This window comes from Macrotis lagotis, chromosome 2 (genome assembly GCF_037893015.1).
Source record: "Macrotis lagotis isolate mMagLag1 chromosome 2, bilby.v1.9.chrom.fasta, whole genome shotgun sequence".
NCBI lineage: Eukaryota > Metazoa > Chordata > Mammalia > Peramelemorphia > Peramelidae > Macrotis > Macrotis lagotis.
The window spans coordinates 172,125,537-172,140,504 of NC_133659.1; the positions used below are offsets into that span (position 1 = coordinate 172,125,537).

General features: G+C 36.4%; 1 protein-coding gene across 2 annotated transcripts in view; it reads right to left on the bottom strand.

The window, feature by feature from the left end:
• The window catches only part of DHX40 (DEAH-box helicase 40), a 53,747-nt gene that overhangs the window by 24,864 nt on the left and 13,915 nt on the right, over window positions 1-14,968 (bottom strand). For both annotated transcript variants that reach the window (XM_074223575.1, XM_074223576.1), the window contains 4 exons: window positions 12,531-12,662; window positions 4,314-4,413; window positions 2,658-2,744; window positions 2,295-2,477 (listed from right to left, as the gene is read on the bottom strand). In XM_074223575.1, the coding sequence (XP_074079676.1) occupies window positions 2,295-2,477; window positions 2,658-2,744; window positions 4,314-4,413; window positions 12,531-12,662 (502 nt within the window). The remainder of the gene's footprint in view (window positions 1-2,294; window positions 2,478-2,657; window positions 2,745-4,313; window positions 4,414-12,530; window positions 12,663-14,968) is intronic.

Sequence of the window (14,968 nt, forward strand, 5' to 3'; positions counted from 1 at the left end):
TATAATTGTTTGATCATGTTTGTTTTATTATGTCTCTGATGCCAATGTATACATTTCAAAGTTTCTTTCTACCTCTGGTCTCTTCATAAGGATTGCCTTGAAGTACAGATCTATTAAAGATCTATTTTCCCCCCTTTAGGATTATACTGAGCTTTTTGGGGCAAGTTATTCTTGGTTGCAAGCCTATATCCTTTGCACTATGGAATACTACACTCCAAGTTCTCCACTCCATTAAAGTGATGGCTGCTAAATCATGTGTGATCCTGACCATGACTCCTCCCACATTCCTTCTCACTATCTATTTCTAGATTTTGATTATAATGTTCTGGGGATTTTTATTGGGGTTTCTTTCAGGAAGTAGATTCTGTAATTTAAAAAAATTTTTTGTACTTTGCCCTGTGGTTCTAAGAAATCTAGGCAGGTTTCTTTTATGATTTCTTGAAATATGATGCTCAAGTTCCTTTTTTTTTTTGGTCATGGTTTTTAGGAAGTACATGATTCTTAAATTATCTCTCCTTGTTCCATTTTCCATGCCAGTGATTGCTGAGATACCTTATATTTTCTTCTAAGTTTTAAAAATCATTTAACTTTTTTAATATTTGTCTTACGGAGTTTTTATTTTCTATTTGGTTCATCATAATTTTTAGGAGTTTGTAGCTTGTGCCAGCCCGTTAATTCCCTTAACAATTCTTTCTTTCATAATACTCAATTTCTTTCCAAGTTTTTTCCTTTAGCATTCTCATTTCATTAAAATAATATAAAAGAATTTTTAACTCTTTTAAAAAACTCAACAAATTTTTACTTCATATTTTCCAGGAATTCTAATTTAATTTGAGCCCAAGCTATGCTTTTTTTGTTGTTGTTTTGCTTGTACAAGTTTTGGAGTCACTGTTTTACTCAGATTTGTATCTTGAAGTACTTGTCACATAATAGCTTTTTATGGGGAGGTTCTTCTTTATTTGCTCATTCTTGCAGCCTACTTCCTGACCATAGACTTATGTTAAGGCTAGCCTCTCCACATTAGGGAATGTCTAAGGTGGTGCTCCTTTCTTGGAATATTGAATGTTTTGAATTATTATTGAATTATTCCAGGATCTCAGGGATAGTTCAGGCCAGAGAACTGCAAGCATTCAGTGCTTCCAAAGTAGTCTGATCTAAGGCAAAGTCTGATTTTCTTTGTCTGAACCCTGCAAATCTGAGACCTGGATTTGTGTCTGAGCTACAGGACTATGGGTTTGCTCTATTTGGAGTTTCAGTGGACTGCTCCTGAACTCAGCTACTAGCAGTCAACTGACAAGCCTTGCTGGTTCAAGTGACAGAACTGAACCATTTGTCTGAAATTTCTTTCCTGGCTAGTCTTATGGAGGCTTCAGACTGGGCTGGAAGTCATTCCCAGGGGGTCTGGGATGTCCACTATTGCTCCTCCTCCTGGGACACACTCTAAGGCACGGGTACCCTCTTTAATTCATCCCAAATCTGATATCAATACAACTTGAATCTACCTAGAATTTGATAGAGTAACAGCACTGCCAGCTGGCCCTTCTTTTTGCTTCCTCCACAATTTGAAGCTTCTTTATACTGCATTTTTGAGATCTTTCCTTGTCCTGGTGTACAGTCTTTCCCTGAGCTGGAAGGGACTGTTCCTGGCAAGCTTCCATCTCCACTCTGCAGTTTCTTTGCATTTTTATGTTGACTTGAGCTGGAAAAATGATTCACTGTCATTTTTTCTCTGATTTCCAGATTAGAATTTGGTCTCCTGCTGTTCTGCCTCAAGAGATCCTTCCAACTCTAAATCCCAAGAATCTATGATTTAGGATCTGTCAAGGTCACTAAAACCAAGCTGCATACACCTTGCCCATAACAGACATGGACACCAGATTCATCCTTGTAAGTAAAGGTTCAAATTCTGGCAAAGGATCAGCCTCAACATTTTCTAAAGTCATCTAGGAATTACCAGTTTGACTACTTTTTATTTATTTTTTTAGGTTTTTTTTTTCAAGGCAAATGGGGTTAAGTGTCTTGCCCAAGGCCACACAGCTAGGTAATTATTAAGTGTCTGAGGCTGGATTTGAACTCAGGTACTCCTTACTCCAGGGCTGGTGCTCTATCTACTGTGCCACCTAGCTGCCTGTACTACTTTTTAATTTTACTAGTACTTTAGAAAGAACAGAAAAACCTTACAAAGAACAGAGAGTAATGTCCTAACTCATGTAAATGTAAAAGGATAACATTTCTCAAGGAACTCAAAAGTTTAATTCCTCTTGATCCTATCTTTGTCCAAGTTGTCTCCTTACCTTATAACATCATTAATGGCAAGACACTTCAAGGTTAAAATCACTGATGTTAAACTAGTTCTTTTAATCTCAGGAATCATATAGTCAGGCATACACTGGTCCCAGAAATCTTCATTGTAGATTCGAAAGCAAGTCCCGGAGGAAGTTCTACCAGCTCGACCAGTTCGTTGCATTGCCTCACTCCTTCCAAAACCAAGCAAAGTTTAAAAAAAATAAAAATTAAAGACTTTTTTTTCCAAAAAATTCTTTTTGCACATTTCCCAGACAACATAACCATTCCACCATTCTTCTGCCTTCCCTTCTCAATCTCAAGAACCATTCCTACCAAATGTTTTTGACTGCAAGTAGTATAGAGAAACTTACTTTGAAATTGGAACCACCTCCAGCATATCTAACCCTAACCTGGGGTTATGATTTAACTGCTTCACAAAGCCACCATCCACCACATATCTGAAGAAAACAGAATTAAGTTAATATTTTGAGGAATGAGAGGAAATACACAGTTTTATATATATATATTTATTCAAAAATATATATATACTCATTTTATATATATATATATATATTTATAATAAATAAATAAAATAAATTTTAAAACTTGATTCTGAGCTATATTCTTGTGGGCTCTGACTCTAACACTCACTCATTCTCCAGGTTCACATTGTTTCTATTAAACAGTCCATTTAATGTTGGATATGACAAAATCAATTAAGAGAAACAAGTTAGGACAGAAGTCAAAGAAAGTAAAGATCTATTTTTTTTTCACCTCTATAACAAGAGTCTCACCCCTCCTGGAAAAGAAAAAGATTTGGGGGAAATCAATTGCCATTCCCATTTCTATTCCTTTTGGGGAAATTTATTTTAAAAGGAAAAGTAAGTAGAAGACAAATAAAAGTGAGAGATGGAAAATAGAAGGCCTTTTCGGGTATTAGTTGTTATTTCTTTCTGCTGGAACATAAACAATAACTATTTTTTTGAGTCTACTTTTCCAAGGCAGAAATATTTGGTTAAAACAGGGCAAAAGGTATTTACACTAGGAAATATTTTCAAGAGGCCAAATTCAGCTGTCAGAAGCTACTGTTTTGGGCCTTAAATTCTCAAGAATTTTATGTTTTTTCTAGAATGTTAGCCAAAAATAACTTTATGATAAAAATATTTAAGCAGAAATCTTTAAAATTCCAGCAATTTGGGTCCAGCATTTTATAATTCAATTCATTACAATGCAACATGAAAAGCATAATATGCACTAAGTCCTGATCCATTTCTGGCCACTGAATCCAAAGGGCTCTGGAGGAGAAAGTGAGGCTGGTGACCTTGCACAGTTCCCCACCTGCATGTTACAGCATCATCTCCCTGATCTCATGGTCCTCTTCTAGAACAACTGTGTAGCAGGTAAGAAAACCTGTGTATTATGCAATACATACCATGTACCATGAAAGTTACACTATGTGTCATACACAGATGCCATGCATCATGCCTACTGTGTGCCAATGACAACACAAAAATAGCAACTAACAACAGAATGGTGTTCTGGTGAACACTTAGGACAAACGTGACCTTACTTGACTCTATAGCTACTGAGGAGTAAGGGATACCAAATATCTTTTGATTTAAAAGGATTATAGATTCTGAAAAAGATATGACTGATGATAGAAGCATGGAATTAAAGACTTGGTTTTGGATTCCTTATTTAGTTAAACACAAGCACTGTCACAGACAGTCTAAAACTGAGAAAGGGAAATAAAATTCTTCCAACTGGTTAAAGAAGGTACATTGAATGCAGAAAATATCTTGCATGAGCACCTTTATTTGTAAAGGGTTTTGTTTTTCTAGCTTCCTCAGTGGGTGGGGGAAAGGGAAAGGAGAAGGAAAAAAAAATTAGAACTAAAAATACAGCTGAATTGGGGGGAAAGAGAAAAAGAAAAGAAAATCTGCATGACAAAGGAGGAACAGAGAGGCAAAGAAACTTAGTTAAACTAAGAAGTTCCTGAAACTTAATAAAGTTGTCAAGAATCATACCTGATTCCATCTATTGTTAAAGATGTGGCAGAAATATTTGTAGATACTACACATTTTCTAATACCGGGTGGTGGCGGCAAAAATATTCTTCTTTGTTGTTCTAAAATATGAGTCAAAATAAAATCTATATTAACAATAAAACAATAAGCATCTACTCAAAATTAGTAAGCATCTACTCAAAAATCCAGGACTTGGCTAGGTGGATATAAAAGAATGAAATAACCCTTACTCTCAAGGAGTTTACATTCTAATATATGTGTATGTATGTGTGTGTGTGTGTGTGTGTGTGTGTGTATGGATATGGATATTTTATGCCTAGTCTAACATTCATAAATAGATAGACAGATATAGATATATGTTAATTACATCAATAAAATAAAAAAAATCAAAATTCAAACTCCATCTATAGATATTCTGTACTGGGCAAAAATTATACAGGTATAATTGTTTTGGACTTAATAATGAACCTGAATTCAAAGAAAAAGTTAAAAACAATCTAGATACACTTTACTGTTGAATTCTGGAGTGAAGAATTATTGCAACACTCTATAATGAATGCTGAAATCCAGAAATTCTAGAAAGCAAATTTATAGAAAGAAGTGAACTGCAGAAAGTCTTTAAAATAAATTCGAAGAAAATTTTTAAAGAATTTCTAAGTAAGTTATTTTTTTAAACTGAAGGGATAAAAATAGATAAAAATATTTTCTATTAGTCATATCATTTTAGAGTTAGAAGGGACATTAGAAAACGTGTAATTATAGGTTTCTAGCTGGCAGGCACCTTTTACATCATTTAGTTCAACTTGATCATTTTATAAATGAGGAAGCTGAAGCTCAATGAGATTTTAAAATTAATTGCCCATAGTCACATAGGTAGTATGATCACTAATCCATTCCCCATCCCTATATAGAAATTCTGCTTAAATATTTTCAATAACAGAGAACTCTCTACTGCATGATTATGCTGCTATGAAGTTAATTTCTCTACCAGCTAAAAAGCTTTTCTTGGCATTGAAGTGAAAACTCTGTAGAGGTACAAATTCCCCTAATCTGTAGAATCCTAATACCATAACTTATTCTATTTACTTCACATAGAACTATGAAGCAAAGCAACCTTAAAATGCTACATAAGGGGCAGCTAGGTGGCGCAGTGGATAGAGCACCGGCCCTGGGGTCAGGAGTACCTGAGTTCAAATCCTATCTCAGACATTTAATAATTACCTAGCTGTGTGGCCTTGGGCAAGCCACTTAACCTTGTTGCCTTGCAAAAAAAAAAAAGCAAAACAAAAACGAAAAACTAAAATGCTATATAGACTTGACTATTTTTATTATCAACATTGTAGACTACTGAAATAAGTAATAATGATAATAATGATAATAAAATGAAAAAAATTTTGAAAGTAACATAAAAATCAAATGATAGAATCAAAAAAATATATAACATACAAAGAAAAATAAATACAGGAGTGAATACACAAAGAGAATGAAAAAGGTCAAAGAAGAAGTCATAAATAAGCTATTATTGATGTTTGATGTGATGAAATTCATGCAAAAAAGTATTAAGAGGCTGTAAACATATACTTAAATGGTTTTATTCCATTAAGTAGAAAATCATTCTAATTTTTAAAATTAAAAATAATCCTAACACTAAATTTAAAAGGAAAATAAAGTGAAGACCCTTCCCTCAGAGAATAAATACAATAAATACAATATAATACATAGATCAGCTAACATTTTGCACAGAGTAGGTGTGCTCATTTCTGTTTATATTTGATTTTAAATAATTTAGGCTATTTTAAACCTACTTTATTCATAGTAAGGGCTTCATAAATACTTGATGACTGACTGACTTTTCAAAAATCCCCTAATTGTGAATGACTGTTATTGATTCTTCATTCCCCATTAACATTAGAACCACCTAAAAAATTTGAAGACTGCAGTTCTTACATGTTTGTCAAGTCAGGTTTCTGGCATTCTCCTTGTGAAGGTACATTATTGTTACACTCTTTGGCTATACTTTTTCTTAAAAAAGAGAAACTATCAGAGATTTGTTTAAAATCTTCCCCACTAGAAGGTATGTTGTTTCATTCTTTGTGTTTGCACCTCCATCATCTAACCTAGTGCTCCTCACATAAGTACTTAATGCAAGAATCATTTTATAAAATCCCACACAAACAAGTGTTAACAGGAAAAAGATTCATCTCTGTAAAAAGAGTCACTCTATTTGAAATAACAAAAACTGGAAACAACATCTATATCCAGCCATTGGAGAATGAGCGAATTCTGGAGCTGTAAGCAGGGATTCTGGCACCTGAGGCAAATTCAGTGGTGTTGGAGTTATTCACTGGAGATAGGCTCCAAGATCTGAGGCGCACCTGCATGTGGTCATGTGGGTGAGGAAGAAAGATGACCCGGGTCATGGCAGCTGAGGAAGTCAAGGATCTTGGTTGCCAAGTTGTTTTGGGGGTTGGGGTGGGAAGGTTTAGGGGGAAAAGGACCAAGGTAGGTGTTGAACTTATTGGGAGGGAGAGACCTGGAGGTCTGCAGGTGATAGGAACAAGGATCTTGACAGATTCCTCCTCCTCCTCCTGGCCCCACTAGAATCTAGTCTTAGAGAGGGTTCCAGTTTGTTTTTAGGTGAATGGTGCAGATTCCCAGATGATGTGATCAATTAACAAGCACTATTTGCCAGGCCCTATGCTTGGCCCTGGAGGTACAAAGAAAATAAAAAAATGAAACTACCTTTCCTCTCGAAGAGCTTGCAGTTGATTAAGGGAATCTATGTGTCCATACCAAGTACACACAAAATATGTACATAAATACTAGATAATTTGGTGTGATTAGGTCTCAAACAAGCCTTGAGGATCAGGCAAGGTCTCAGGCAGGAGTTCAGATGTTGGAGCAGAGTTTTGAAGAAAGTAGAGATTCTAATATGGGATGACAAGGAAACCACAAAGGAAGGCCATTTGGACCATATGGGGAACTTGCTACATGTCTGGAAAGGGAAACTGGAGAAGAATGCAAAGTGGCTGCTGACCAAGAACAAGTTCCCCCAAACTCCTTCTTGTTTACTCTAGAACCCTGGCACCCCTCTCCCAAATGACCAAGAAATGCAAAGAGAAACTGCATGAATAACTTCTTCCACCATAGAACAGCAAAAAGAGTCGGTCATAAGCTCATGGGCAATAAGAAAAGGGGGGTCCACCAGCAAATTTAGTGTCTGTTTGTTGTTGTTTGTTTTCCTTCATTCTCAAAAAAGACCATCACATCAAGGGGGTGCTGTTACAACAAGCACATGAACTGGATTTGAGGGAGGGTAGTGTGCAATGTCACTTTCTCCTCTGGAGCCAGATGGATGAGAGAAACTGGGGTGAAGTGACTTGCCTAGGGTCACACGTAGAGTAGTGTCAAGTGTTTGAGGTCAGATTTGAACTCTGGTCCTCCTGATTCCAGGCTGAGCAGCACAATAGAGTTCTGGGCTTGGAGTCAGAAAGACCCATCTCCCTGAGTTCAAATTTGGCCTCAGATACTTCATAGCTGTGTGACCCTGGGCAAGTCACTTACCCCAAATGCCTCCACTTCTTGAAGGACAGGTGTTGGACTATGAGTGCAAAATGAGACATACAATAGTATGTGGCAGCAAGGCAAGCTATGCACATTAAAGAAGCAGGCAAAAAAAGAGAAATACACATTTCAAATCAGTCTTTGAAGAGCAACCAAACCCTGGGTCAAAAAGACAAACATTTCATATAAATCCTAGTTCCATTAAGTGACAGCAGAATAGACCAATAAGCCAGGAGCCTCCCAGGGTGACCAGAGACAGGGTAAAGGAATACTTTGGGGCTAATGGCAGTAAGAGTGGAAGGCTCCACAGAGAAGGCAACAACCCAGAGGGGTTCCCCCTGGAGGGGAGGCACTGCAGTGCTAAGTAGGACCACAGGAATTCCACATAAATTGGTTTCAATAAATTGTAGGTTGGCATAAGAAATTAAATGGAAATTTTGGGGGAGTTTTGTGGAAGCTGCAGAGCAGATGACCAAATACTTAACCCATATTTTATAATAAGGTACTATAAACACACAACTTAAAAAAGAAAAAGAAAAATACAGACTTCTTCTTTAGAAGAAGGGAAGTCCAAGGGGTGGCTAAGTGGCTTAGTGGATAAAGCACTGGCCTTAAAGAGTCAGGAGTACCTGGGTTCAAATCTGGTCTCAGACACTTAATAATTACCTGGCTGTGTGGCCTTGGGCAAGCCACTTAACCCCATCTGCCTTGCAAAAACCTTAAAAAAAAAAAAAAGGGAGGTCCAAAAATGTTAAGTGGATTTTCCAGAGCTAGGGGAGCCACACCCCTACCTCCAGGGATGTGAAAGGGATAACTGTACAACTGCCCTGGTGCCCAGGGACTACAAGAGCCCTTGGCACCTGCTCCAAAGGTACAGTGGGGTGGAATGGGGCTTAACTCTAGAGGGTGGAGGTCAGTTCAAGAACCCAGGGCAAGCCCAAGAGGGGCCTACCAGTCCAACCAAAAGTGATGGCTGTCATCTTAAAGTTAAACTCCTATCTACAATAAGTACCTCCACTTCCTTTCTTGTCTTTCTTTTCCTGACTCTACATTCTGGCTTCTGACCTCATTTCTGGCTCTGACCTGGCTTTCTCCTCTTAACTGCCAATTTAAGTGACTTTTTCTTAATCCTCAATCTTCTTGTTATAAGAATTTACTTAAGAAAACTTTCCAGAATTAAGCATTTAAAGGATTTTGACAAGGGGAAAAAACTTAAGATTCAACCATTTTACCCAATTTACAGTCAAATTCCAATATTACAATAACAAGGGGAAAATATCAAAGGACATTGATTATGATTACAGACTTCTTGAGGAAAAAGAGGGCAAATGCAGAAATTAAACTGTGAAATATACAAAGTTTAAAAATGAACTGTCTGGGGGCAGGGAATACCTGACTTCAAATCTGATTTCAGACCTAGTTGTGTGACCTTGGGCAAGTCACTTAACCCCACAGGACTTCTGCTAAGCTATAAATAAAAATAATATAAATATAAATAATACAATATAAACAAAAGCATTAAAATTTTTTTTATTCCCCTAATACACACATACATACATACACACATCCCGCTACCTTTGAAAGACTTGAAAACATTGATCAATATAATAACTAACCACAGTTTAAGAAGACTGATGATGAAGCATGTTTGAGTCCATCATCTCCTGAGAGAGAGAGAGAGAGAGAGAAGTGATGGACTTAAAATGAAAAATAAAAAACATATATATATATTTCAGATACTGCTAATGTGGGGATTTGTTTTGTTTGATAATGTATTAATACCCAATCTGTTGATGTTTATTAAGTTCAGAATTAAGATAAAAATAATTTTAAAAATAAAATGAATTAGAAGATGAGACCAGACACAGGAGGAAAAGTAAAGAAAAGTAATATTGTTGTGGTTCAAAGGTGACATAATAAAGACAACTAAGGTGATAAAAGTGGTAATGGAAAAGGAGAGGTTTGAGAAACATTGCAAAAGAAGAGCTATTCCCTCAAATAAGTGGTCAAAAGATATAAACCAACAATTCTTATATGAAGCTTATAGGTAGTCAACAACCACACAAAAAACACCCAAAATTACTAATTGTGAAAGAAATGGTTATCAAAGCAATTCTGAGGTTCTACCTTATATTTATTATTTGGAAAAGATGACAATAAAAAGAAAAAAAAGCAATTACTGGAGGGGTGTGAGAAGGAAATGTACTTCTAAAGGAGCTGTGAAATGGTTCAATCATTCTGTAAAGCACTTTGGAATTATACTCAAAAGTTACTCAAATTGTATATCCCTTGATTCAGCATTAAGTTCATATCCAAAGATCAGAGACAAGTGGAAAGGACCTTTTTGAATAAGAAATATTGAACAAACTGTGGCATATGAATACAATGGAATCTTTTTGTGCCATGAGCACTAAAGGGAATAACAGATTCATAGAAATATGGGAAGACTTATATGAATTAACAGGGAAGTAGGTAAGGGAATTCCCTGTTGCTGATTGTGGTAATCTTAGAGAAAATGTTTTTATTTTTGTTTTTTTCATAGCCTAGTCTTTCTCTATCCAATAGGCTATAATTGTGCTAGGCACAATCCTTCCTCTTATGTGTGACCTCCTATTTGTATCCCTTCCCTAGCTATTACCATTCCTGCTTTAGAGGTTTTAGTTCTAGTCCCAGTGTGAAGAGGCTGATGGACTGCCCTAGTTCAGAGATACCAGCCCTAGTCCCAGTGACAAGGGTCAGTGGATTGCTCTAATTCTTTTCCCTTTTTGTCCTTATGCTTTGATCCCTAGAGTAAGCTTTAGAGTTCTATATTTTTCTACCACCCTCCATTTCCTCTCCTGAGCCTATTTCTTTCTCTTTTTTTTAGTTTTTTTTCTTTTTGCAAGACAATGGGGTTAAGTGGCTTGCCCAAGACCACACAGCTAGGTAATTATTAAGTGTCTGAGGCCAGATTTAAACTCAGGTACTTTTTTTTTTAAGATTTTATTTGAGTTTTGAGTTTTACAATTTTTCTCCCAATCTTACTTCCTTCCCCCCACCCCACCCCATGGAAAGCAATCTGTCAGTCTCTATTTTTGAACTCAGCTACTCTTGACTCCAGGGCTGGTGTTCTATCCACTGCGCCCTCCTAGTTGCCCCTTGAGCCTATTTCTTTCAATGTGACTGGCTCATGTAATTTTTCTACAAAGCTCCATTTAGTGCTACAATGGATCCTGACACTAGCAAAAGGAATAAGCCTTAAACAGCTTCATTTCCAATTGTCAACTATAAACCAAATACATGTAAATGGAGTCAGAAGTCAGATCTGCAGAAAGTAAGGGGTCATCTAAACAGACACCCCTAGACTCTGCTGACAAAAAAAAAAAAGAGGTAAAAACTGAAAAATAGAGATGTGGACTCCAAGGGCTCAGAATACTGAAGTGAAGGACAGGGAATTATTTACAGGATCATAAAGCAGTTATGTGGTCTGGTCATTTGGCATAAGAATAACAATTTAAATTTAGGGCATTTTTGAAAGATAATAACCTAATTCAAATAAGCTGAGAGAGCATATCAAATCAAAAGTCAACTACATTAAATGATCCTGGTTAAATTCAAAGGTAAAATGGGCCCAGTGAACTATAGGACACTTGGGTTCAAAGATCAATTTCTGTTACAAGTTGTGTCACCTATTACAATCACTTATTTTTATTCTCTGGACCCAAGTTGCATTCTTTATCAAACGAGGGGGTTAAACCAGATGATCTCTAAGATTTTTTCTAACACTAAAATCTTGAGGTTCTAAATAGGACATAAACCTTTGGTTTCATGTCATGCTACTACAACAAGTAGTGGCAATAGCATCTCTAAAACCTGGCCACTTATTTCAATCAATACTTATTTAGTACAACCAAATAATTCTGAGTTACCTCTAGAATTCCACATAACAGAGCGGGCTCAGTTTTTCTATTTTTTTTTAAATTTATTTAAGGCAGTGGGGTTAAGTGACTTGCCCAAGGTCACACAAATAGGCAATTATTATGTGTCTGGGGCTGGATTTGAATTTGGGTTCTCCTGTCTCCAGGGCCTGTGTTCTATTCACTGCACCATCTAGCTGCCCCAGATCCAGTTTTTAAAAACACATTTAGCTGACTTAAAAAACCCAAAAAATTATGCACTGAGTTTGGTCTCAGAAATAGTTGGAAATGCCACATCTGTAACTAAACTCCAAGCAGTCTCAAAGTTGTGACTATCACCACATGATAGCCAGCCTTCCATAGGAAACCCACTCTGGCCTTTGTTCTTGTGACTGACTGAGATACAATTCAATGTGGCATAGTTAAGAGGTAAATTAAACTCATTTCCAATGCTTCTGGAAAAATAATCACAGGTACTCTCTGTTCCTATGAAATCAAATGTAAAAGAGCTGCTTCTGTTCAGCCCTCAAGTGTAAAAAAAAAATCACTTCAGATAAAATTCTAATTTGATAAAAACTGTTTTAAATAAGTACCTGTTGGGGCGGCTAGGTGGCGTAGTGGATAAAGCACTGGCCTTGGAGTCAGGAGTACCTGGGTTCAAATCCGGTCTCAGACACTTAATAATTATCTAGCTGTGTGGCCTTGGGCAAGCCACTGAACCCCGTTTGCCTTGCAAAAACCAAAAAAAAAATAAGTACCTGTTGGCATTGCTCCATATAATGGCAATATCAGCAAACCGTCTATGGTGTTGTCTCGAACATCATACTGGTAATCAATAGACTCTGCCTTCTGGAAAAGTAATTCACAAGTTCTTTCAATTTCTGACTGGCCTAAAATGGGTGGGAAAAAAAATTCACATAAATACCTGAAGAGCAAAATTAATTTAAGGATGTAATTATAAGTGGATTAGAAAGCGCTTGACAAATTGTCTATTTTAAAACCCCATTTGAATGTGAACATGGTAAAACTATACAAAGAGAATCAAATCGCAATCATTACATATATTGAATGTAGTCCATATGACCTAAGTCAGTAGGTAGTGCTGCAAAGTAGATGGCAATGGTGGTTGCGTCAGGAAGACCTGGGTCTGAGGCCTGTCCCTGAGAGGTCACATGCTGGCAGAATGACCCTGGACAAGTCATGTAACTTAGTCTTAGGGCTCTAGACACCTACCTCACAGTCTAGTGGTACAGAAGGTGCTGGCCTTCATTAGCAGAGGGAGTTCCATTTGCATTGATGAAATCACAAGCCCTATTCTTAGCCTGTCTCTATCCATAGACTGTAAAGGCAGAGTGTAATAGAGGAGAAAGGCTCTGCTCAGGGTCAGGAAGGTTCAAATTCTACCCCTATCAATAACTAGCTGTGTAATTCTCAAACTCTTGGTGCCTCTGTCTCTGAATTGCCGATTCTGACAAAGTTACAGATCCTCTGTAGTTGGTGGTACAGTGAATAAAGCACTTGTCCAGGAGTCAGGAAGACCTTACTTCAAACCAGCCTCAGACACTTATCACATGAGGGTCTTAATAGCAACTGAGAAGCTCAAAAATTTTATATAAATGCTAGTGATTATTATTGTTGTCCTCTCAAATTTAGACTATATAAACAACAAAAGTTTAAAAAAGTATTCAGCTAAGTAAGAAGAGGGCATAATTAAATAATCATTTTGAGAAATATGTTATTTTTAATTGAAACTGTAGAGCATATAGTTATAAAGATCAAGTGGACCCCAGGGAAAAGATGAGAAAATAAATCTCCCTTCTTTATAGAGGGAAACAACTTAACAACTTCAACCCCCCCCCCAAAAAAAATCCAAAAAGATAACAATAAAAATTTTAAAATTATTCTTTTAAAATATAAATAATTTGGATTGTGGCTTTAATCCTTATTTTGTTTGGTCTGATTGTTAAATTGTTAATTTAATTGAATTGTTAAGTCACAATTAAAATTACTTAAATAAGTTTTTTTTAGGTTTTTTTTTTTGCAAGGCAAACGGGGTTCAGTGGCTTGCCCAATGCCACACAGCTAGGTAATTATTAAGTGTCTGAGACTGGATTTGAACCCAGGTACTCCTGACTCCAAGGCCGGTGCTTTATCCACTATGCCACCTAGCTGCCCCAAAGTAAATTAAATAAGTTAATGATTTTTTTTTTGTCCTTCATTCTCAAAGAAGATCATGTCATCAGGGAGTTAATGCCATGACAAATACATGAATTGGATTTGAGTGAAGGGGTGCTGTGCTAAGTCACAAGCCTCACTTTCTCCTCTAGAGTCATCTGAGTCCAGTTGCCAGATATGAATCAGGATGACTGGAGATGACTCTGGATTTGAGGCAATCAGGGTTAAGTGACTTTCTGAAAGTCACACAGCAATAACTGTTAAGTGTATGAACCTGGATTTGAACTCCCGAACTCCTGACTCCAAGGCCAATGCTCTATCCACTGTACTACCTAGCTACCCTTAAGTTAATAAAGACCCTCATAAGGAATAGGAGAGGAAAGGCAGCAAAGGGTTAAACAAGAATACTTACTGAGTCAGGAGTGAAAAGATCTGAGTTTTAATCCTGACTATCCTATTTAACTAGCTTAATTTAGGTAAGCACCTAAAATTCACTGAGCTTTACTTTTTTTAATTAGTAAAATAAAGATGATAATACCTGCCTTGCCTATCTCACAATGTTTCTCTGGGGATCTAATAACAGAATGTAAGAGTACCACAAATACTGTAAAGTAATGAAATGATGTTAAGGTTGGTATTATTAAGATGAAAATGAAACTAGAGTATCACTGCCTGAAACTGCTTCATCTCTTTTGAATGTGTAATTAATCATAATTTTAAAAATTCAAGTTATAGAAAAAACATTTTAATAAGGATTAGAAATTCAACTCATAACTCTAAAACTCTTGAATTTCTTTTCCCTCAGATTATGTTGGGGTTTTTCCCCTAATTTTTATTACAAATTTGACAAACACAAACATTTCCACACATAAAAACCAGAAAAGGAGGACTGATTATGAAATGTGACCTTCTTATAAGAGTGAGTCTTTAAATGTTTAAATAAGGAAAAAGGATAAGGAAAAGCATATCATGAATTTAAACAAGTAGTACCTACTCTTCTTAGCTTATCTTTAATCACTTT